The sequence below is a fragment of the Hippopotamus amphibius genome, chromosome 17, assembly GCF_030028045.1.
Source record: "Hippopotamus amphibius kiboko isolate mHipAmp2 chromosome 17, mHipAmp2.hap2, whole genome shotgun sequence".
Taxonomy (NCBI): Eukaryota; Metazoa; Chordata; class Mammalia; order Artiodactyla; family Hippopotamidae; genus Hippopotamus; species Hippopotamus amphibius.
In genome coordinates, this window is record NC_080202.1 from 15,664,124 (window position 1) to 15,688,033 (window position 23,910).

General features: G+C 59.2%; 1 protein-coding gene across 7 annotated transcripts in view; it reads left to right on the forward strand.

The window, feature by feature from the left end:
* MYO18A (myosin XVIIIA) overlaps positions 1 to 23,910 on the forward strand; it is a 92,479-nt gene that overhangs the window by 52,405 nt on the left and 16,164 nt on the right. For all 7 annotated transcript variants that reach the window (XM_057714024.1, XM_057714027.1, XM_057714026.1 and 4 more), the window contains 25 exons: positions 40 to 228; positions 408 to 498; positions 757 to 949; positions 1,784 to 1,870; positions 4,284 to 4,425; positions 4,588 to 4,747; positions 4,983 to 5,169; positions 5,491 to 5,734; positions 8,125 to 8,234; positions 11,408 to 11,473; positions 14,607 to 14,735; positions 15,458 to 15,601; positions 15,992 to 16,081; positions 16,212 to 16,331; positions 16,547 to 16,658; positions 17,080 to 17,207; positions 17,543 to 17,697; positions 19,444 to 19,567; positions 19,647 to 19,847; positions 20,393 to 20,503; positions 21,173 to 21,277; positions 21,545 to 21,691; positions 22,030 to 22,143; positions 23,508 to 23,624; positions 23,773 to 23,856. In XM_057714024.1, the coding sequence (XP_057570007.1) occupies positions 40 to 228; positions 408 to 498; positions 757 to 949; positions 1,784 to 1,870; positions 4,284 to 4,425; positions 4,588 to 4,747; positions 4,983 to 5,169; positions 5,491 to 5,734; positions 8,125 to 8,234; positions 11,408 to 11,473; positions 14,607 to 14,735; positions 15,458 to 15,601; positions 15,992 to 16,081; positions 16,212 to 16,331; positions 16,547 to 16,658; positions 17,080 to 17,207; positions 17,543 to 17,697; positions 19,444 to 19,567; positions 19,647 to 19,847; positions 20,393 to 20,503; positions 21,173 to 21,277; positions 21,545 to 21,691; positions 22,030 to 22,143; positions 23,508 to 23,624; positions 23,773 to 23,856 (3,350 nt within the window). The remainder of the gene's footprint in view (positions 1 to 39; positions 229 to 407; positions 499 to 756; positions 950 to 1,783; positions 1,871 to 4,283; positions 4,426 to 4,587; positions 4,748 to 4,982; positions 5,170 to 5,490; positions 5,735 to 8,124; positions 8,235 to 11,407; positions 11,474 to 14,606; positions 14,736 to 15,457; positions 15,602 to 15,991; positions 16,082 to 16,211; positions 16,332 to 16,546; positions 16,659 to 17,079; positions 17,208 to 17,542; positions 17,698 to 19,443; positions 19,568 to 19,646; positions 19,848 to 20,392; positions 20,504 to 21,172; positions 21,278 to 21,544; positions 21,692 to 22,029; positions 22,144 to 23,507; positions 23,625 to 23,772; positions 23,857 to 23,910) is intronic.

Sequence of the window (23,910 nt, forward strand, 5' to 3'; positions counted from 1 at the left end):
GAAGACCCTCGATGGCAGATCCTTTTTTCTACCCCACAGCTGGGCGCAGGCAGTTTGCCCGCCACGAGTGGGCCCAGAAGGCTGCGTACCTGCTGGGCTGCAGCCTGGAAGAGCTCTCCTCGGCCATCTTCAAGCACCAGCACCAGCACCAGCACCAGGGCGGCACCCTGCAGCGCTCCACCTCCTTCCGCCAGGGCCCCGAGGAGAGCAGCCTGGGGGACGGCCCAGGTACCCGCACCCCGTAGCTGCTGGATGTGATTGGAGGCCCTTCCAGGGCTCGTGGCCATCCCTGGGGTGGGAAGACTCAGCCAGAGGGCCCTGGGCTTCCTTGGCCCGAGTGGGTAGGGCGCACACCCAGGTGAGGCGTCCCAGGGAGCCGGAGCTAGAACAGACCCTCTTGCCCACAGGCCCCAAACTCAGTGCGCTGGAGTGCTTGGAGGGCATGGTGTCCGGCCTCTACAGCGAGCTCTTCACGCTCCTCATCTCCCTGGTGAACAGGTGAGTGCCAGGCAGGGCCCAGGAGCTCTCATCTTGCTGCCTCCGTAAAGGTGGGGTTGATGCCTTTGCGCTTGTGTGATTGCTGAGGCAGAGCCATCCTGCACCAGCAGAGGGCTCACTGTGCCTGCAGGCAGGAGACGCGTGTCCTCCCCACCGGACCTAGGCACCTGGGCGGGGGTGGGGTTTGGGGCGGGGTGGACTGCCTGGGCACCGGGGGCACCGCCCTGGGCAGCTCTGACCCAGGCTCTCCCTGCGAAGGGCTCTCAAGTCCAGCCAGCACTCGCTCTGCTCTATGATGATTGTGGACACTCCCGGCTTCCAGAACCCTGAGCAGGGGGGGTCAGCCCGCGGGGCCTCCTTTGAGGAGCTGTGCCACAACTACGCCCAGGACCGGCTGCAGAGGCTCTTCCACGAGCGCACCTTTGTGCAGGAGTTGGAGAGATACAAGGAGGTAGCACTTGACCTTGCTTCTGCCGCCCAGCAGCTCCAGGCTCACCTTCTGGCCTTGGCCCCCTCGGGGTTGGGGCGGGGGGCATCTGTGGATACAGCAGGGTCCCCCCTTCCCTGCTGGCTGCTCCCTTCCCAGCCCTTTACCCGCTGACATTTATGCCCCCCTGTGCTCTCTGCAGCAGGAGGCTTTTCCTGCCCCGGCTACGTTCTTTCTTTGTGGAGAGTTTGCTCTCCAAGAAGCCGAAGATGCATTCAGGGTCCCTGGGAGCCCCCCTTTGCCCACCTTCAAGGCACCCGCCTAGGCCCTGTGAACTGCCGCTGCGCAGTTCCTGCCTCCACGTGTCGGGCCTGGCCGTCCCTGTCTTCTGATCTGTTAGGATGGTGACGGATTCTTTAGCCCCCCGCCCCCATTGAAGGGTGTCCCAAACGGCTCTGGAAATCCGACCTCCCATGAAGGCGAGTTGAACGAGCTGGGGAAAATATTTATCTTAGATGAGAGACGATTCAGGAGGAAAATGACAGTTGTCTTCAAATTTTCAAGAATAAGTGTGTGAAATCGAGAGTGGGCTTCCTCCACCTAGCCTAATCAGCAGATGTGAGTAGCAGGAGTGTGTACGCGACTTTAGCTCACTGTAGAAGGTTAGGAGAAGGTTAGCTGTGCAAAGACACACTGCGGTACCTTGGGAGGTGATGAGCACCTGTCCGTCGGGCTGCTGGAGGGGAGCTCCCACTCCGACGGGACCTTGAACTCGCTGACCCCAGCGTCCCCACTTGGCCTGCTTACAGGGCTGCACCCCACACACTGTGCTCACTACCACCCCAACTCCCTTCCTAGGAGAACATCGAGCTGGCGTTCGACGACTTGGAGACGGCCACGGGTGACTCTGTGGCCGCCGTGGACCAGGCCTCTCATCAGTCCCTGGTAGGAATTCCAGGAAGGGCCTGGGCGGGCCTTTTCCCACCCTTCCCATTCCTCTCCCTCGGTAGAGCCCTCCCCGTGTACGCTGCTGCCGTGGGGGCCCGTCTGGGCTGGGCGGCCCAGCAGTCAGGCCCATACACCAAGCACTTTGGAGCTGTGCGCCCTGCCCCTCAGCTCTTAGCGGGTCTGGTCAGAAAGGTGGCACTTCCTTCTGCCCTGGTGCCGTGGGGGGTACTGCCCCTGGGTGTGTGAGCTCAGGCCCTGTCCCAGCTGTGCCTCAAGTGTGTCTGCCAGGAGCCCTGGTAGCATCTTCTCAGTGGTGAGGGCCTGGCTGGACCCAGAGGACACAGTCTTCCCTCCCATTGTCCCAGGCGGAGGACTGGTTCAGCCTAGCAGAGCAGGGCCAGGCGGTGGCATTTCCCCAAACACGGAAACAGAACCGAGATGTAAAACGCCCACTGAGGGCTGTGTGGGTGTGAGTCCCCGCCCCTCAGGCTGGGGATGGGCTTTGTCACCCTTTGGGAAGCGTCTTGGGCACGTTGCTGCCTGGGGGACTGGCTGTCCTGATGCGCACTTGGCGTTCGGCGATTGTCTTCCATTAGGGAAGCTGTATAAGGCGCTTTATTGGAGAATTGGCATGTTTGCCAGGTTGCTGGTCTCCCTGCTCTGCTTGGAGTCCCGCCTCCCTCTCCCCGATCCCTGCGGGAAGGCCCTGGCCCGGGGGGTGGGCCCCCTGGGAGACAAGTGCTTAAAGTGCCCAAGTCCCACATCTCCCCAGGGAAGCTGGCTTTTCTTCCTGACACCTGGACCCCTGCCAAGGCCTCTCCCGTGTGCTTTTGCCATTCCCAGGAGGCGCGGGGAAGTCAGCCCGGTGGCTGAGGAGCAGCTGTGGGTCAGAGAGTGTGTTTGGATGGGGCTTGGCCATCCCTTCCCTCCTTTGCTCTCTCCTTTCTGGTGGGCCTCGGCATCGGGCAGCCGCACCTCTGGGCACCGGGGCCCCTCAGTGCCCAGCCTGCCACTCACCATCTGGTGGCTTCTTACTCATTCCTGCCACACAGCTCCAGCCACTCGGGGGTCTTCATTGCCCATCGGTCCTTGGCCACCTTCTGCTTCCTCTTGTCAGCACGCAGACTCCTTTGGGCAGCTGGAGTCAAAGAGGGAAAAGGGCACTTCTCTTACTTCTCTTGTCCCCAGTCCCTAAAGGCCAGGCCGGAGTCCTTCTTGCTCCAGGAAGACCTGAGAATTCCATAGAAAAAGCACCTTCCCACCTAGTTGTTTGGCCTGTATGGGGAATTAGAAAGCAGAATTCAGTTTTGCAGCCTTCTCTCTTTATTTTTTTAAAGATTTATTTTATTATTTATTTATTTATTTTTAATTGTTGACTGCCTTGGGTCTTCATTGCTGCGCATGGGCTTTCTCTAGTTGCAGCGAGCAGGGGCTGCTCTTCGTTATGCACGGGCTTCTCATTGCAGTGGCTTCTCTTATATTGGAGCACGGGCTCTAGGTGTGCAGGCTTCAGTAGTTGTAGCACGAGGGCTCAGTGGTTGTGGCTCACAAGCTCTAGAGCACAGGCTCAATAGTTGTGGCGCACGGGCTTAGCTGCTCCATGGCATGTGGGATCTTCCTGGACCAGGGCTCAAACCTGTGTCCCTGGCATTGGCAGGCAGATTCTTAACCACTGCACCACCAGGGAAGCCCTCCACCCTCTCTGGAAAAACTGGAGGATTTACCAATACTGGGCCAACGTTCTCGCAGGCAGCAGGCGGTGGCTGCTGAGTGGTGGCTGTTCCCCTTCAGGTGGGGACACCTGCTCTCCAGTCACCCCGGCTCTGCCCATTTTGGCTGCCACATCCATTGAGTCAACTGTCTTAGGCTTTTGGCACTTGAGTGTGTGACCCTGCAGTGACCCCACCTGTAGTGCCCCAAGCCCTCTCTGGGTTCCCCCCTCTCGCAGGGACCAGGGCTAACCCCACTGCTGCCTCTTATTGACAGCTTCCTTTGGGCCAGGCCCTGTGCTCAGGGCCTTACAGACCTTAGCTCGGGTAGCCTGCCTGGGAGGTGATGCCCATGGAGTGTGGGCAATGTGGGGCTCACCCAAGCCCCCCGATCTCCTAGGGGTTGAGGATGGAGGGGAACCTCTGCATGTGGGCTTGTGTTAATGTGAAGCCTGCAGTCTTTGGGGACTTTGGACACAGGTCCTAAGGATCATACTGTGCTGTGGGCTTCTCTCTCGGGTCTCTCTGGCCCGTCTTTCTCCTTGCTGCCCACCTACTCTGCAGGATGTCAGCAGTGAGTAGCAGGAGCTGCAGTGTGTGTATCTGTGTAGCATGTTTATAGCGTGTGGTTGGGGCTGGGGGTCCTGGCCCCCTTCTCACAGCTCCACGTGACAGTGTGGGATTTCTTTCCTTCTCCATAGGTCCGCTCGCTGGCCCGCACGGACGAGGCGAGGGGCCTGCTGTGGCTGTTGGAAGAGGAGGCGCTGGTGCCAGGGGCCACCGAGGATGCTCTCCTGGAGCGCCTTTTCTCCTACTATGGCCCCCAGGAAGGTGACAAAAAAGGTAGGTGGCACCCCAGGAGGGCAGCTCCTCTGCTTCCTCTAGCGAGAACTCAAGTTACATATATGTGGGTCCAGTTGGCACTGCCCGGGGGGCTCACTGAGTCCGTGGGCTTTTGGGGGGCTTGTGCCCTGATGATCCGACCCTTGCTTCCCGCACCTTCAGGCCAAAGTCCCCTTCTGCGCAGCAGCAAACCACACCATTTTCTCCTGGGCCACAGCCACGGCACCAACTGGGTGGAGTACAACACGGCTGGCTGGCTGGGTTACACCAAGCAGAACCCGGCCACCCAGAACGCCCCCCGGCTCCTGCAGGACTCCCAGAAGTAAGCACACCACTCCCTTTGCCCACCCCAGTTTTCTCTTCTTGCTGTTTGAGGGTTTCTCTGCCGTGTCTCTGTCGGGCGTGGGACGTGCAGCCCCAGCCCAGATACATAACCCAGGTCCCTGGCCACGGTGACGTGCTGGTGGTTGGGTGTCCTGGGACCTGGGGAAAGGAACGGCCTCTGCTGCTGCCTGCATGTGACTTCTTTCCCTCCTTTGCCTGCCCTCCTCTGGCAGAAAAATCATCAGCAACCTGTTTCTGGGCCGGGCGGGCAGCGCCACGGTGCTCTCAGGCTCCATCGCGGGCCTGGAGGGCGGCTCGCAGCTGGCGCTGCGCCGGGCCACCAGCATGCGCAAGACCTTCACCACCGGGATGGCGGCTGTGAAGAAGAAGTCCCTGTGCATCCAGATTAAGCTGCAGGTGGTGAGTGTGCCCGCAAGGGCCCTGGGGCCCTTCCCGAGCGCTGGCGGGTGGCTGGGGCCCCCTGGGCACGCTCAGGTCACCCACCGGTGCGCACTCGGCATCCACTCGCCTTGATCGCTGCTGGCGGGGTCCTCTTGCAGTGCTGCCCCCTGTGAGTGGCCACCCGGGCCTAGCAGGGTCAGGGTTGTTCAGGCTTAGCATGTCCTGGCCAGGGGTGGGACAGCTGCCATCCTGCACAGAGTGGAGATGCTGGCGCCAGGCCCCGGTCCCCTGGCTCAGGCTGTCAGAGTCCACTGAGGACTGTCCCTTCCCCGTTGGCAGGACGCCCTCATTGACACCATCAAGAAGTCAAAGCTGCATTTCGTGCACTGCTTCCTGCCTGTGGCCGAGGGCTGGGCAGGGGAGCCCCGTTCTGCCTCCTCGCGCAGAGTCAGCAGCAGCAGCGAGCTGGACCTGCCCCCGGGAGACCACTGCGAGGCCGGCCTCCTGCAGCTGGACGTGCCCCTGCTCCGCGCCCAGCTCCGGGGCTCCCGCCTGCTTGATGCCATGCGCATGTACCGCCAAGGTGGGGCCTCTTCCCTCTCAACGCCTGCCTCTCCCTCCTAGAGCTGCCCCGGCGCCTCCCCACCTCCCTAACAGGGCCCACGGGACTAGAGGGGTGCTGCTCCCCTCCCACCTCCGACTGGCCCTGCATCTCTCTTCTCTGCTGCTGCTGCCTCTGCGGGTCTCTCCTTGCTTCTCTCCAGCCCAATCTGTTCCTTTTTCTTTCCAGCCTGCGACCTTCCCTTCCCTTCCACATCCAGCCCTCTTCATCCCGTTCCCTCCCCTCCCCTCCCCACATGCCCTGTTCCCATAGCTCCCTCCTTCCCCCTTCTCTGGTTGGACGGGTCAGCTCTGCCCACAGCAGCAGACCCAGCGTCCTCTTGGAGCAACTGCCTCTATGAATGGGCCAGCCCCACAATGAGAAATGAGGTGCTGAACTTCTCTGAAGAACTTAAAATTCCCAAGAAAGGTTGGACAGACGCTTTTTATGGACCCACCTGGAGAAGGGGCCGGAGAGGATGATAATAACAGTAGTTAGCATCCTTAGAGCATTTACGGTCTACCAGACACTGTCCTAAACTTGTCACACACAGTAACTCATTTAATCCTCACAACTTCATGAGATGTAGGTACCAGTATCATCCCCAGAGGAGGTGACTGAGGCTCAGAGAGGTTAAGTAGCTTGCGCAAGGTCACACAGCTTGTGAGTGGCAGAGCAGGATTTGACCTAAACAGACCAGCTTCCGAGAGTAGGGTTTCGTTTGCCTGGGAAGTTATGAGTCGCCAGGTTTCCACCCTTTTCTCCTTTAGCTGGAAGAGCAGGCAGGGTCCCACCCACCCACAGCCAGGTCCCCTTGAGGCATTCTGCAGGGGCACCGTCACTTTTCCTCAGCAGCCAAAGCCAGGAAACAGGCTCCCTGCCCTGCTCTAAATAAATCATCGATCTGTCCCCACGCCTTGATATGGAGTTGGTGTTTATTATTTCAAAACCAGATTGTTACCGCTCTGAACCAAAATCAATGTGCTTTACTCAAACAAGCAGATCGATGAGGCCAGCAGCAGCAGGGCCCCCTCCCCTCCCCCAGCCCCCAGCCACCATCGATAGTGCTGACGATTAATTAAGATGCCAGGCGTCCGGACCTGCTATCCCGGCCCATCAATTTAATTGCAATTCAGATACAATCAATAGCTCACTTTGTCTTGGCCCCTCAGCGGCCCCCGCCTCCTGTTTCAATTATCAGGCACATGCATCAGCCTCATCTCGCTGCTGGAGGGTTTCCCAGAGCTAGCTAGGCCGCTGTAGGCTGTAGCGGAGCGTGCCCCCAGCCGGCTGTCAGGAGCCCGGGTTTGGAGTCCAGTTCTACCTCCAGCTACAGCCTTTGTGACCTTGAGCAAGCCGGTCAGTCCACCTCTCAGGCCTCAGTTTCCATGTCTGGAGCATGAGTTATATCCAGTCTAAGACCTCTTTTTGGCTTGAAACTCTGTGCTTCTGTAGGAGTGGGTCTCTTGGTTCTCTGCCGTGGGCTCTGCTCTGGTGTCCTTGGGGTGCCTCAGGGTAACTTCTCGCTGGCCACCATCCTGACCTTGCCCCAACCTCAAGCCCAGACAGTAGGGAATCTCTATTAGCGGTAACACTCTTTAGGGAAAGGGCATCTATAAGACTTTTTGGTCATCTGGACTAGGGCCCAAGGTCAGGAATGGGGCAGGAGAGTCACGCTTTCTGATCCTACTTCAGGGGACTGAGGAAAGGGAGTGTTTTACTGAATACCCACCAAGTGAGCGAAGCGGTGCTTTCTACGTACTTTCTTATTTAAGCACTGTGTCCACGTGAGATACGTGGTAGGGCCCCCATTTAAAGAGGAGGAAACCGAGGCTCAGAGAGGTTGAGTGACTGGTCCAAGGTCCCATGATAGTAAGGGCCAGGGCAGGATTCCAACCCCAAGCATTTGCACTTTTCCTCTCTGCTATTCTTTGATGCCCTTTTTTCTCCCCCCTCTTATTACATCCTCAAGATGTTGTTCTCTGGGTTATCACAGAGTCATAGACCTGGAGACTAGAAAGCATCTTAGGGGTCATCCAGGCTTCTATCTCCGTAGCATTGCTTCCAGGTGGTCAGCTTTCCCTGGTTTGCATCCTCACTGACAAGGAAGTTGCTTCCTCCTAAGAGAACCTGTTCCCTTTTTGAACCCTGCAGTCCTAGTGTGGGGCAGCCTGGTGTCCTCCCGCCTCCTGTCTGCCGCCCCTGCCTCCTTCCTCTCCACTCGCCTTTCCTGGGCCTACTTCAACCTCAGGCTGTCCCCCACCCCGCAGTCTCTTCCCCTTCAGGTGACTCCGCCAGGGCACCAGTGAGTGTTGGGGGCACTGGGAGCAGGCGAGGCTGACGGGCCCGGCTCTGGGCTGCTCTCTCCCTAGGTTACCCTGACCACATGGTGTTTTCCGAGTTCCGGCGCCGCTTTGATGTCCTGGCTCCACACTTGACCAAGAAACACGGGCGCAACTACATCGTGGTGGATGAAAGGCGGGTAGGTCTGGGCCCCCACAGCCCCACCAGACTCTCCTCCCTCTGCTCAGACCCCTCCAAGCAGCTGCCCTTCCTCCCCTAGAGATAGCCGGGCTGGCCCTGGCTCAGGTGCCTGGTTTTGGCCAACCAGGGCCAGGACAGGGGCACATGGCAGCCAGGCTGTGGCAGTGGGGGGGTGGCAGCCCAGGGCATGGACTGCAGGAATCACAGAAGAGCCACCCCCTTTAAAGGCCCAAAGTGAGGTTGTCTGCTCTCTGGTGAGCCAGGCAATCACCCATGAGCCTCCCTGATGGCAGGTTAGAACTGGTGTTTTGGGTGTCCCACTGGTAGCACCTGGGCCCCTCAGCCTTGACCTCCACACCAGGGACGAGTCCCTTCAGCAGGCAGCTGTCCAGGGTTGGGACAGCATCCCTCCTTGGAGGAAAGTTGATGTGGCAACACCTCCCTGGTGCCAGGGTGAGTCTCAGGCTCCTGAGGCAGGCCCCTTGTCAGCCAGGTTGGTGAGTTCCTGGCTGCACAAAGGGATGTCTCCCTGCCATTCTTGGCTGTCACCTTGACCCCCAGAGGCAGCTCCTCGGAGAGCCAAAGGGCTCCTTGAGCACAGGAACCCTCCTTCACTGTGCTCTGGCCTCAGGCACTCAGCCTGACTTGGAAGGCCTCTCAGGCCTTAGGATGGCTTTCCTCAAAGGGATACTGCTATGCAGAGCAGGGCAGGAAGCCCCCTGCCTCCCCCTGCCTCCCCCTGCCTCCCCCTGCCTCCCCCTGCCTCCCCCTGCCCCCAAAGTCACAGACCCACATTGATGGAGGCCTCAAAGACTTCTCTCCACCCTCTCCACCCGGGACCTGTCCGTGTCCAGGGTGACCTTGGTGTGGATATAGACGACCAAACCCACACCCCCTTCTCTCTGACCCTTGACCTCCGTTCCCATCTCCCCCTCATGGCTGCACCCTACTGGAAATGCTCTGCTCCTGAAATCTCTGACCACAGCCTCCTACCTATGCATCTCACTCCTCTCTTCCTCTCAGGACACCCGCTCTTTGACTCCATCAACACCTCTCGTTTCTGGACCCCACTCCATTTTCTCTACTCTGTCCATTCCTTTCTGACTTCACTTCCTTCTCCTCTCACTCTGGACACCGTGGTCCAGCCCTCCGGTCACTCGGCCTTCATAACCTTCAGCCCGAGTCTCCTGAGCCTCCCGTAGCACCTGCCCTGCTCAGCCCCTACCCTGAAGGGCCACCTTTGGGTGTCTGCACTCTTTGGCTTGGGGCTTCCAAAAGGCTGTGGGAGAAAATTATTCAACTTGTGGGGACTGAAATTCCTTCAGGTTCATGGTCTCCAGCCGCCCTGGGCTCTGGGGCCGTTTCCCACGTGCTCCATCCTTACCTGGCCCCTGCTCCGAGCTCCTTCTCTGCTACTCCATTCTCCACCTTTCTCCTCAAATCCTCCCCCACTGCACCCTCCCAGCAGTTGACCTTGCCTCCAAATGCCAATAAAATCGAGGCTCCAACTTCCTCCTGCCTCTGTACGCTCCTCTTCGGGGGCCTCCTTCTTCCTTCTTCCCCAGCCCTCCCGTCTGGGTGGGAGAGGTGTCCCTCCCCTCGTCCAGTGCCTTCCTCCTGTGCTTCAGAACCCATTCCCTTTGGTCTCTGTCAGCCATACGTCTCCTCTCTCTCCTGTTCCTCCGGCCTCTCCTTCTCTGCCGGCTCTTGTCTCTCAGTGGAGAAGCATTCCGCAGACGTTATGTTCAGAACGCAGCCTTCGATCAACCCTCCCTCATGTCCTGGACCATCAACACTTACTTTCCTCCTGCTGCCCCCACCCCCACTGCCATTCATTCCTTCCCCCTGGTTCCCACCCTGACACCCGGGGCTGGTCTTGTCCTCCTAAGCCCTCCACGTTGCCAGAGCTAATGGTGACTCTTCTGTGCTTCTTGCCAACACGTGACTGTTGACAACTCTGTTCTTTTCAGAACATTCTCTGCTCAGCTTCTTTGCTGCAGCTCCCGGTTTTCCCCTTGTCTCTCTGTTCTTTCTTTCTCAGTTCCCCTGAGCTTCCCTTCTTCTGGGTGCCCCTGAAGTAAAGTTCCCTCTCTTCTTTAAGTCTCTCTCCTTGGCGGTATCTGTTTTCTATTCTACACCCTCTTCCTGGGCAACCTCATTCACACCCATCACTTCAATTACCGCATATATATTGATGGCTCCCAGATCAATACCTCTAGCCCAGGCCTCTCTCCCACTCCAGACGTGCATTGCTATCCAGCTGCTTTCTGGGCTGCTCTCCTGTGCACCTTTATAGCACCTCAAACTCAGCACGCTCAAACCAAACTGATTCTACCTCCTCCCAAACCTGCTCTCTCTCCTGTATTGCCTACCTTGGAGAATGGCACCAGTATCTATTTACTACATGAGTCAGAAACCTCCGCGTGTCCCTAGCTTCCTCCCTCTCATCTACCCTCCCCCACATCGGGCAGGGCTCCATCTCCTTAACACCTCTCGCATCTCCCCCTCCTCTCCTCCCTTTGGGTCAGGCTCTAGCCTTCTCTCCTATGGCTTCCTGCCTAAGGGGTCCATGCATCCTCCACCCACGTGCCGGGGGGATTCTGTAAAGAGCGCATCTGACCGTGCCCCTCCCCGAGAGAACCCCCAGGGCTCTCAGAGCAGACAGACTCGCGTCCTTTGGCCCTGCCCACCTCTCTGCTTGCCCCTCAACCGCTGCCCTCCTCCTCCCCAGTTATACTGAGCTGCTTGGAGTTTCCGCAGTGCTTCCTGCTGTCTTATGCTTCCAGGCCTTAGCGCGTGCTAGTCCCTCTGCCTGGAAGGCCCTCGCCCCTACTCTGTCTGGCTAATTCTTGCTTGTATCTAAAGACGGCACCAGCAGCACTGCCTCCGGGTGCCTTCCGTGGCCCCCTCGTCTGGCTTAGACGCCTCCTCCTCTGTGTACTTCACCAGTTTTCTCGTCTCGCTCCCCAACACGATAACTTGCGCCTCTTGCAGTCATCTTTCTATCCCCTGAGTCCAGTACAGGGCCTGACGCTGCGGAAGCCACCGAACGTGCTCGTTAAATACACAGTGGACTGAATGGAGGACGGGAAGGGCTGAGTGACTGGGCGAAGCCCTGCGTGGACGTGGGGAGTCCCCAGGTGGGCTCCCTGACAAAGTGTCTCTTTGCAGGCAGTGGAGGAGCTGCTGGAGTCCTTGGACCTGGAGAAGAGCAGCTGCTGCATGGGCCTGAGCCGGGTGAGTTGTCCCTACAGGAAGGCAGCCGGGCCCTCACTCTCTGGTCACCCTTGTCCAGATGGCTGGCCCTCCCTTCCTGCTCTCCCTGCCCTCCCTCCCACTTCAGGAGTCTCCTGGGGGCCCTGCTGGGTCTTGCCCCCTAGCCTCCTCATCCCCCAGGCGCTCTGGGGCTGCCTTTCCTCTCAAGCTGGCCCCCTTCAGGGCTGGGGGCCAGGATGTTAGATACTCCAGCTGCAGCAAACTTGAGTCTCCCCCCACCGCCGAATAACTGGCTTGTTCAGTGCCAGGGACACCTCTGTGATGTCAGGAGGGAGTGGGACGGAAGGTGGCCCTGTAGCAGCCTGAGTCCTGGTGTGTGGAATGGGGAAGACGGAAGGCAGAGCCGGGAGAGGCAGGAAGGCAGAGTCCCCTTTGGTGAGTCGTCTGGGGCTGCCAGGGCCCCAGAGAGCAAGCAGGACTTGGTGGGGCTGTGCCGCCCGCACCTGCCCACAGGCCGTATTCCTCACCTGAATGGAACGTGGTGCATAAAAGGCAGGCACGCCCGTCCCCCTGCCGCATCGCTCCACACCAAAGGGCCGGCCGCGTGTCTCTCCCACGGGCCTGGGAGCCTGTGCACCCGCCTCTCGCGAGACTGGGAGGCTTGGCAGGCGGCATCCACGTATGTGCTCCAGGGGCCGCGGTGGGACCGGGAGCAGTTGGGAGCCACCGGGAGGGTTCTGGACTGTCCATCTGTCAGCGGAGAGAGAAGGAGCTCGTGGGGCGTGTGAGGGGGAAGGGGACGCTCGCCGAAGTCTCGTGTTCTTTCTTGTCGGCTCTGTCCTCCCTGCGCTGTGTTCTGAGTCCCAGTTTTGGTTCCTTTCGCCCCCTCCGTCACTGAGAATCCCTTTCCTGTCCTCTGTCTCTGCTGTCCCTGGTTTATCCTTTTCCTCCTGGCCCTGGCAGCCCCTGCTGGTCTCTGTTCCGTGGTTACAGATTCTGTTATTTTCTGCTGCTTTTCTTGTTCTCTGTGCCTTCTGGGGTCCCCCCCTCTCTCCATGTCATCTTTCTGGTTTGGTCTCTGCCGTGTCTGGCTCACCTCCTTCCTCTCCTCCTCCCCACCCCTCTGTAAACTCAGGAGCTCCCCGCTGAGCTTCCTCCCCTGGGAAGCCTACAGTCAGATTTTTCACTGCAGCCTCTTGGTCTCTCCCTGAGTGGGCTCCTGTCCCTCCGGCAGGCTGAGCCGCTGCTGGCTGGCCTTGGGGGTGGCACCTCCTCCAAGGCATGTCTTGAGTAGAAGAGGGCCTGTGCAGATTGGTCCTCTTCCCAGTTGCCATCTCTGACTCTGCATCATCCCAGGTGCCTGGCTGAAACAGGCGAGCCCAGGGCCCACTCACGCTCAGAGTGGAATTGGGGGCAAAATCAGATGTTTGCTGACATCTGGTTTGGGAGAGAAGTTTCAGGGCTTCTAGGCTGTGGTTAGTACCGGCTGGTGAGTGAGGATTTCCTGTGTGTTTGTCACATTGTTTCAGAAGAAAGGGGGGGTCTTAATATGAGCCCACAGGACCCTGAGTGTTCAAGCAAGGAAGTTTGGGGGTCTGAGAGCCTCCTGATGTTGTTTGTAAAATATTAATACGTATGGATGGGTATGTTTGGCTGGGTGGAGGGGGATGGCCCTGAGATCTCACCTAGTACTCAAAAAGACTCAGCCCCACAAATGTACAGCAGTTAAGAGAGGTTTGAGGCTCACTGCTCTAGACTCTAGACCACCCTTTCCCTTCTCAGTGTGTTTCTGCGCCATTCTCCATCCCCCTCCCTGGCACCTCACTTCTGCCTAGTCAGACAGCCGTGCGCTGACCACTAGCATGTTGGCCTACCCCCCGGGGGAGCTTGGGTCTTCCCCACCCCCTGTGGAATCTCAGGCTCACACATTGTGAGAAATGGAGGCTCAGGTAGGGCTCGAGACCCACAGGAGATCCCAGGTGCCCAGCCCCGCGTGTTGCAGAGGACTGAGCTGGCTTTCTCGCAGGCCAGCCTCAGGGGACTGGGTTACTGCCAGAGGCAAAGCTTTCTCAGCAGAAAGCACAGGGCCTCTTCCCACTTCTTCCCTGGAGGGAGGCCTGGGGACACCGTACCTATTGGTTCCAAATGTCTCCCGTGGAGTTCACATCTTCTCTTTGCCCCCAAAAGGGAATTTTCTGTCTTCTGGGCAAGGTGGAGGTGGTGTATACCTAGATGGCCTTTGCCCTCTCTGAGGATCCTAGAGTCTTTTTTTTCACCTGACCATTTCCCCCTCGTCTTCTCTTAGCACAGGAAATTTCACCCAGTCCCGGCTCAGGGCACCGAAGAGTGAGAGGAGAGGCCAGGTGTGGGGGTGCCCAGCTGGTTCCTCTCTCACGTCTGCCCTCCAGCGCCCGAACCTGTGTGACAGGTCCCCTGCCTGGGCCAACCCCCGCCCACCTCACTGGCTTTTTCTTGAGATGAAACTTGGGTGTGGGGGTGGGGTGTTGGCACATGAAAGAGGAGACAGTCTGAAATGAAAGCGAGCAGGGAGGCTGCAGGGAAGGGGCCCCCTCCCCCCCTCCCCCCCTCCCCCCCTCCCCCCCTCCCCCTTCTCTGCACACTGCTTCCTGGGCCTTTTCCTTCCTGCACACACACACTTCCATCTGTCCGATCCCAAGCAGCTGGAGGCCAGAGGTGGCTGGAGCCTGTGGTGGGGCTTCCAGTGGCCGTGGGCACAGGGGCCGTGGGCACAGGGGCGTGGGCACAGGGGCGTGGGCACAGGGGCATGGGCAGTGCTGCTGGCAGCCCTGGGGGAAGAAGCCACCAGAGGTGTTGCTGAGGGGCGTCCTCTCCCCACACGAGCAGCGGCTGCTTCAGGGCCTCCTTGTCCCAGATGCCTTCCCTCTGGCCTCCCTCTCCTTTCATCCCTTTCCCACCTTACTCCTCCCCTTCCAAGCCTCCCCAGCCCCCAGCCTGGCCCTCCTCCCTCAGCCTCTTGCTCCCTCCCTCCTCTCAGACACTGGGGTTTTCAGGCTCCTCGCAGGCCAGGGGCCACCCTCCCGGGCCTGCTGGCTTTCTGTGCCAGCTCTGCTTGTTCCTCCTCCGGGTCGCCCCCAGCCTGGGCGCCCACCTTCACCTGGCCACCTCCCCACAGGTGTTCTTCCGGGCGGGCACACTGGCGCGGCTGGAGGAGCAGCGGGATGAACAGACCAGCAGGAACCTAACCCTGTTCCAGGCAGCCTGCAGGGGCTACCTGGCCCGCCAGCACTTCAAGAAGAAGAAGGTGCTGCACCCGGGACGTGCCCGTCCCACTCCCCAGCCTAGACGGGCAGAGCTGAGCTCCTGGGGCGGGGTGGGGATGGGGTGGGGATGGGAGGGACACGCGAGGGAACGCGTGGGACGGGAGGCTGGTCATGGGGCTATGCGTTATCTGGGGGAGAAGAGGCAGGACCTCCCCGGGGCACCGTGGGCCAGGGCAGGGGATGGGCAGCCCCCGGTGCCAGCGGGAGCGCTCACGTCCCCAGCGACGGGGCCATGAGGCCTGGTCCGAGGGCTAGGGTGGTGGGGGGCCAGGCCCAGGCAAAGGCGGGCTCCGGATCATAGGCCGCTCCATGAAGATTAAGGAGCTGTGTCAGCGACTCCTTTTCTTATTAGCAAGTCCATAAAACAGCCAGCACCGCCGCCTCTTGCGTTTCAGCAAGATTAGGTTTTATAGCACATCTAGGCCGGGGTGCTGGAAATAATCAGGCAGCAAATAAAGCAGACGAAATTATTCCTAATGACGGTGGAGCATTTAGTGCCCAGCGCGGTGCTCCCAGGGCCGGGATCTCTGCCGCCCACGCTCTGAGGGACCGAGGGAGGCTGGGGGCAAGGGTGGCTCAGGGAGTGCTGGACTCGGGGTCAGGGGGCCAGAGGCGCAGCCCAGCGGCTGGGCCGGTGGTGGGGAGGGTCCTGGCTGGGCTTGGGACTGAGAGCCTGCTGTGCGCCATCTCCACCCCAACGTAGATCCAGGACCTGGCCATTCGCTGTGTGCAGAAGAACATCAAGAAGAACAGAGGGGTGAAGGACTGGCCCTGGTGGAAGCTCTTCACCACCGTGCGACCCCTCATCGAGGTGCAGCTGTCGGAGGAGCAGATCCGGAACAAAGACGTACGTAATGTGGCCCTAGGGAGGCCACGCTGCCGGGAGGGAAGGGCTGTAGTTTGTCCACATGGGCAACAGTTTTTCCAGCTTGTCTTGGGTTCCCAAGTGCTCCTTTGTTGAGTCCAGAGAACTGGTGTCCTTGAGCTATGCCCCGCAAACAGAAGGTGTCCCTGGGGTGCTGCCTGAGCCCCTGGGTATCCTCTTAGGATGAGACCTCAGGCATCCTCAGCATATGGGGAAGGGTCTAGGGATGGAGGCCCAGGGAGGCAGTGGCTTCCAGTTCCCTCGTGTCCCGGCCTGAGCTTCACCAGCTTCATTCACCCCAAGGGTGCAGATCCTGGGCCTCAGCCTCTCCCAGTGCCTCTGGCTCACTTTGCCCTCCTTGCTGCCCCCTAGGAGGAGATCCAGCAGCTGAGGAGCAAGCTTGAGAAGGTGGAGAAGGAGCGGAACGAGCTGCGGCTCAGCAGTGACCGGCTGGAGACCCGGGTGAGTGACCCCCAGCCCCAGATGGACCAGCCCACCTCCGCAGGGTGCCTGGCGCAGGAGGCGCCCCCTGCTGTTCCAGCCGAGTGAGGCAGGCCGTTCAACCGGTGGCAACTCCCTCCCCCAACCCCAGATCTCAGAGCTGACATCGGAGCTGACGGATGAACGAAACACGGGAGAGTCCGCCTCCCAGCTGCTGGACGCGGAGACCGCGGAGAGGCTCCGGGCTGAGAAGGAGGTGAAGGAGCTGCAGGTGAGGACAGGGCCGTGCTAGCGGCTGCCACACTCTAGTGCCCATCTGCTCCCCCAGGGACAGGTGGCATCTCTGCCACCCGCCCCGCAGCCCTGTCTCCCCTGGGTAAGTGGAGACTGTGGGGGTCACTTGTGACTGTGGTCTGTGTGGTTCAGGGGCATGGGTGGTACTGAGTGAGGGGTGGAATGGCAAACCTCATAACCTCCTCTCTGCAGACCCAGTACGATGCACTGAAGAAGAAAATGGAGGTGATGGAAATGGAGGTGATGGAGGCCCGTCTCATCCGGGCAGCTGAGATCAACGGGGAGGTGGATGATGATGACACAGGTGGGTCAGAGGCCGGAGGACTTGGAAGTGGCAAGCTCTGATGCCCACCCGTGGGTAACCACACGCCTCGTCTCCTGGCTGTAGGCTGTTATAAGGCTATGTGAAATAAATTGATGAGAAAGTAGAGGTGCCAGTAAGCGCAGGGGATAGTCGCGGAGGCGGGTAACAGCCATGATGATGATGATGTCTGGGGACCACAGCCTGGCGGTCCCTGGGGAGAAGTCAGCACACGTGGCCACATCACCCTCTCTAGGCTTCTCCCGGCTGGTGGCTCCTTCTGCCTTGGGAGGAAGCCACCATTCCAGGGACCTTTCTGAGTCCCTCTGGCTGACTCCACCTGCTGCCCCATCCTTCGTCCCCTCTGCCCCTTCTCAGGGACTCTCAGCAGCTCAGTCCTCCCCTGTCTGTCCCAACCCCTCAGGTGGCGAGTGGCGCCTGAAGTATGAGCGAGCAGTGCGGGAGGTGGACTTCACCAAGAAGCGGCTCCAGCAGGAGTTTGAGGACAAGCTGGAGGTGGAGCAGCAGAGCAAGAGGCAGCTGGAGAGGCGGGTGCGTCCAGTGGAAGGAGTGGAGGCCTGTGCCTGGGAGGGGCTGGGAGGAGCTGGGAGGGGCTTGGTGCCCAGGGAATGGCTGGTGCCCAGGGAATGGCCAGAGCCCAGGGAGGCCCTGGGAGCGGTAGGGAAGGGTTGACATGTTCGCCTCTCAGTGCAGGGGACAACCAAGGGCAAACTCTTGTTAGAGTCTTAGGTTCCCTGGACGACCCCAGCTTCATCCCTCATCCCCAGATCTCCCACTCATTCACCCACTTCCTTCTCCTCACCTCTTCCACCAATACTTCTGGGCCTCTCAGAGCTGCTGACCCTGCACCCCATCTCGCCCCCCAGCTCGGGGACCTGCAGGCAGATAGTGATGAGAGCCAGCGGGCCCTGCAGCAGCTCAAGAAGAAGTGCCAGCGGCTGACGGCCGAGCTGCAGGACACCAAGCTGCACCTGGAGGGCCAGCAGGTCCGCAACCATGAGCTGGAGAAGAAGCAGAGGAGGTGGGTGGGGCCCCTGCCCTGGACGCAGAGGACTTCCTAGAGCAGCCCCAGACAGGGCTCCCTGCCTCCCTCCAGGGAGGAGAGAAGAGAGGGCCTGAACTGGGCCAGGGGCTTTGCCTGCATGGTCACTCTCCCTGGAACATGAGTCAGGGTCTCACTCCTGAGGACCGCGCAGACCACAGCCCCACTGATGGCCCGCTCAGGCCTCCGCTCTCAGACGTGCTCCCCCCAGCATGTGCCTGGGACCAGGAAGGGTGGGCATTAGCCAGGCCCCATGCGGGAAGCACGCCACAGTGGGCCTGCCTCTTGCTCCCACCCAGCTCCCCATCTCTGCCTTGCCTCAGCTACACAAACACACTCCCCTGACTAATGTCGTTAAACTACCGTGCCACTTCCATCTCATTATGGTAATGACACAAGGCGGGGGGGGGCAGCCCTCATAGGGGAAAATCCAATCGAAATTAATTTCCCTGGCTGGGGATGGGAATGGGATGCCTTTATTAGTAACAGGGAGGAACCCACACACCCTCGGAACAGCAGGGTGCGGCAGGGAGTGGGAACAGTACCCCTCTGCAGGGGACGGGTTCTCAGCAGAGGCACCAGTTGCCTTTGTGAAGGGGCAGCCCCACACCCACGCCCCAGGAGGTGCGAACGGCAGGGCTGAGTCCTTCCAGTGACCCTCGGCCTCCGGGGCTCACTTGGGCCTGCCCGGCTGCCGCTTTGCACAGAGCCAGGGGAAGTAGGAAGGCCTCATATTCCTCCCTCCCAGCTCCGTGACTCTCTGCTTCCATAGTTTTTAACTCTACCCCCACCCTCCCTTTTGCCTAGAGGCAGGCACCCTTGGCGGGAGCACCCCGATGACAGTGCCAGCTCGGCCTCGTTACCGTCTTGCTGTACTCCCCGCTGGGCAACTTATTAGGTTTCAGCTGCCCGGAGTTTTCTTACTTTCTTTTCTTTCTTTTTTTTTTTTTTGATGTGGGGTTGGGATGGGGGTGAGCTGTTCAATTCTCGACAAGACCCTGATTAGCTATTCCGGAAAGGTGTTAAGAGGAATTTCAGCAATTTGCTCCTTATGTAGAGACACTGGGCAGGAAATGGAAGGCTGGGAAGTGGAGAAGTGAAGAAAGAGGCCCCCGACCATGGACCGTGCGCCCATGGAAGCGCCCTGCCAGCTGGGCACCGTGGACCTGGGGCCTGCAGCCCGGTGTGGGGTGTCCTGGGGGGTGACACGGGTGCTGCTGGGGCAGGGGGGCCTGGCCAGAGTCTGGTGCCCAGCAGCCAGCTGCTGCATCTGTAGTTGCCGGATTGAACTGTAGAAAGTGAGGTGGACAAGGCAGGACGTCCATTTCTACCCATTCTGATGCCCACTCTGCCCTCACCCTGGTCCCTCTTTCCATGCTTTGACCTGTTGAAAGGGAAAAGGTCGAGATTTATGCCAGAGGAGAGTCTGTCCACCTCTTCCCTGGTTCCCTCTTAAGGCCCACCTGGTGAAAAGGCTCTTTGGACCTGCTTGATGAAATGTGCCCCCCTGCCCATCCTAGACCAGGTTGCTCAGCAGGGCCTTGGTGGCCTGACCTGTAACCCCTGAACGTCACCTCACCACTGGCCCCAAGTTCAGGCTGCATGATTCCTGCTAACTTGTGTCCTGTCCTTACCTGTGGCACCACTTCCTGGCAGCCTCTGGGTGCTGGAGACCCGGACTCTTCCCTTATCTGATGGAGCCACCACGGCCACTCTCCCTCGCAGGTTTGACAGTGAGCTCTCACAGGCGCACGAGGAGGCCCAGCGGGAGAAGCTGCAGCGGGAGAAGCTGCAGCGGGAGAAGGACATGCTCCTCGCCGAGGCTTTCAGCCTGAAGCAGCAAATGGAGGTGCGTGGGGCTGCCCACCATCCCCAGCCCACCCCCCTGGGCCAGCCCGGGGCCAGCATCACCTTCTCTTTTGCTCCAGGAAAAAGACATGGACATTGCGGGATTCACCCAGAAGGTTGTGTCACTGGAGGCTGAGCTCCAGGACATTTCTTCCCAAGAATCCAAGGATGAGGCCTCTTTGGCCAAGGTCAAGAAACAGCTCCGAGACCTAGAGGCCAAGGTCAAGGATCAGGAAGAGGAGCTGGATGAGCAGGCGGGGACCATCCAGATGTTGGAGCAGGTGCTGGGGGCTTGGCCATCCCCACAGCTCCTCCGGGGTGTGGTGCAGAGGAGGACAAGATCCCAAATTCAATCGGTCATTCCTTCTCTTGTTCACAAAATATGGAGGGAGCACCTGATCTGTGCCAACCACAGTGCGCAGATAATTAAGCTTTCATGGTACTTTCCACAAGAACAGATCTTGATTGAGCTCCATGGGTGAGGGGCTCAGGATGCATGGCAGCTGGAAGGCCGTGAGCTCATCCAGCCTGCCACTGAGCCAGCGTGTCAGTTCAGGGAACTAGAGCCTGGAGGCCAAGTGGAAAAGCTGCAGGACTGCCCCCACCCCCAGCAGCCTTCTCTGGGCCTGTGCCAGACATCTAGTAAAGGAGTTCAGCTTCTCTGGAGAAGCCAGCTGCCATAGGAGCAAGGTGGGAGCAAAGGGAACTGCTGGCAGAGACGTTCCCGGCTCCCGAGCCTGGGGAGAGCAGCCCATCGGGGTGCGGTGGGGAGGGGCCAGGGTGCTGCTGGGAAGGAAACCTAGCCCCTACTCCCACCCACCTCCAGGCCAAGCTGCGACTTGAGATGGAGATGGAGCGGATGAGGCAGACCCATTCCAAGGAGGTGGAGAGTCGGGATGAGGAGGTGGAGGAGGCCCGGCAGTCGTGTCAAAAGAAGGTTAATCAATGGGCACTTCCCTGTCCAATATAAATACCGGTTTCCCCATCACTGCTTTAAAGTGAGGGCTTTTCCAGGTGTAAACTAGTATATATAGGATGGATAAACTACAAGGTCCTACCGTATAGCACCAGGAACTATATTCTATATCCTGTGATGAACCATAATGGAAAAGAATATTAAAAAAAAAGAATGTGTCTGTGTGTATAACTGAGTCACTTTGCTGTACAGCAGAGATTGGCACAACATTGTAAGTCAACTATACTTCAGTTTAAAAAAAAAAAAATTAAGGGCTTTTCTGCCTCCTTACCTTAGCTATACGATTTTCCGTTGCTGTTCAGGACCAGGAATCTCCACTTGGGATCCTGGCATTGGCTGGGATGTGTGCTCTCAGGGTCTGTAGAGGAGCTCAGGCCCTTGAGGAGTTAATGCCCCCTGCTTTCTGTGCCAAGTGGCAGGCACAAGGGCTCTGGAACAAGGGCTTCCACTCAGGCCTAGGTCCCTGTGCATGGCCTGCCGCTCCTCCTCTTTGAAACCCTAGAAACTTTGAATTCAGGATCTGCCCCTTTGGGGTCATCCATGCTCAGCCCTGCACGGGTGGGAGGATCCAGCAGGGAAGGGGTGGGCTGGCACCGGACACCAAAGGGACCAACGGGCCCCTGTTCCCAGTTAAAGCAAATGGAAGTACAGCTCGAGGAGGAGTATGAGGACAAGCAGAAAGTGCTGCGGGAGAAGCGGGAGCTGGAGGGCAAGCTGGCTACGCTCAGTGACCAGGTGAGTGGAGACTGCTGCCTGCCACAGGGAGAGCTGGGGACAGGAGGGGTGCTGGCTCACAGGGCCCGCGGTCATCACCTGTGGGAGGGATGATTGCCGTCCACGGTGCGCCGGGCTTGCTCACCAGCCGGCGTGATCCTGGCATCTCCACGGTCCTTGCTCATCAGGCATCTCTGAGAGTGAGGGCAGGGTGAGGAGTGGGCTTGGGGAAGACAGGAGGCCGCCCCAGTGCGGAGTCCAGAGCCCCAGCTTCTGGCATTCGCCCAGGTGAACCAGCGGGACTTTGAGTCAGAGAAGAGGCTCCGGAAAGACCTGAAGCGCACCAAGGCCCTGCTGGCAGATGCCCAGATCATGCTGGACCACCTGAAGAACAACGCACCCAGCAAGAGGGAGATCGCCCAGCTGAAGAACCAGGTATCTGCAGACAGGAAGTCATCAGTTCTCTCTCTTTCTCCCTCTTTCCCCTCTCAGTGGTTCTTGAGTCCTTGGGGAGGAAGGTTACAGGGAAGTGGGGAGAAGCAGGACTCCCAGGGCTCTGCACATGCTGTGTGCGTGACCATCAAGTGCCGGAGGGTGTGGATGGGCCCAGCACCCACCACCCCTGTCATGGGAGGAGATGCCGGTGCACAAACACCATGGCCCCAAGGTCTGAAGTAAACAGAGGAGGAGAAGGAGAGCCCCCTGCACAGCCCTCCTGCCCCCCAGGGAATGGCTGACATCTCTCCCTGGGGCGGGGGTGGCTCTGTGTCCAGCTGGAGGAGTCAGAGTTCACCTGTGCAGCAGCCGTGAAAGCGCGGAAAGCGATGGAGGTAGAGATCGAAGACCTGCACCTGCAGATAGATGACATTGCCAAAGCCAAGACGGCGGTAAGGATGCAGGGTGTGCAGGGCCAGACTCGGGGGGCTGAGGGAGAATGGATCTGTGACAGTGGCTCCTTTTACCCCAAACAGGGCTCCTTCCCCAGCCCAGTCCCTTCACGCCAGGGCTTTCTGAGCGAAGATCAGGCCTCCCCTCCTCTGCCTCTCCCCGCTCAGAGCAGAGGCCTGGGAAGGGGTGAGGTGGAGGAGGGAGCCAGCAAGGGCCATCTCCCTGTTTAACCACCTGCCTGTGGGAGCTTGGCCACAGGCCCCAACACCATAAATAAAGGCAGCTCAGGTGGCTGAGGGATGTAAACAGGTACCTAGAGATTAGCAGAAGCACCGATAAGAGGATGGGATGGCTCCGTTTCCCTCCCCTGCCCTTGGCCAGCCCACTGACAAGCCCAAGCGGCAGCTAATTAGAGCGCTTATTTAATGCCTCCCTTTTAATTCCCCACCTCTCCCACGGCCCATCCATCGGCCGAGAGCTCATTACTGGGATGCGGACCGGTACCTCCTTGGGCAGGGAGTATGGGAAGGGGAGGAGGCTGGGCTTGGCTCTGGGCTCCCTGGCCCCTCAGCCAGTTGCCCGACTGCTGAGAGATGCCAATCTCCCGGGCTTGATTTATCCCCGTGACATTTGTGCTCTTCAGCAGTTTTCAGGTGAGTCATTCAAATTCCTTAATGGTGTTAAAAAAGGCTGTTATAAAATTACCATTTTATTTAAATCCGAGTTAATAAATTTCTTGGCTTAGGCTTCCCCAGCTCCCCACAGCCCGGTAACAAGATGGATGGGGCAGAGAACGAGCCAACGCAGTCATTTTGGTTTGGAATTACAGGCTAATAGATTCATTCATTTCCTGAAGCTGCTGTTGGCTGTCTCTTCTCCTCCCCCCAGGAGTGGACTTGGCTGTGGGGGTTGGATGGCCAGGGAGCAGGCAGTCCCAGGGGAAACAAGAGTCCCTGCCAGGAGAGCTTCACAGATTTGAGGGGTCCATCTCTGGGGCCCAAAGAGGGCAGAGTGCACGCAGGTTAGGGCCTAGATGCTAGTGCTAGGATGATGGGTTGCTTGTTCTGGGCAGACCTTTTCTGCCTTCTCATTAGTCTCCAAAGAGCTGCTGGAAAGCAGCTGTCATTTAGCCCAGGGTCTGCATGAGCTGCAAAGACAGCCCTTTTCCCTCAGCTGCCTGGCCCAGAGCAGGACAGGCAGCTCCCTGAGCATCTCTGGTCCTGGAACCCCCTCCAGCGGGTGGGCCTGGCCCCATCATCACCCCCTCCCATCCAGGGTGGCACAGGGAGGTTCAGTCTTCACACCGAGGGCCATCAGGCACGCCAGGCCTGATGCTCTCTGATCTGTCTTTGCCTCTGTCCAGCTGGAGGAGCAGCTGAGCCGCCTTCAGCGTGAGAAGAATGAGATCCAGAACCGGCTGGAGGAGGATCAGGAAGACATGAATGAGCTGATGAAGAAACACAAGGCAGCTGTGGCTCAGGTACCCTGCGCAGGAGTGCCCCACCACCACACCCCGCGCAGGCGCTGTCCTCTGGTCCTCCTCGTAGGGCCCTGGCACAGCCACTTCTTTTGACGGGCCATGATGCCTGTGTGCCCTGGAGGGGCTGAAGCACTGTCTCCTTTCCCAGGCCTCCCGGGACCTAGCTCAGATGAATGATCTCCAAGCTCAGCTAGAAGAAGCCAACAAAGAGAAGCAAGAGCTACAGGAGAAGGTGGGGACCAGGGTCTCCCTTGGTAGAGAGAGGGTGCCAGGGTCACTGTGGGTG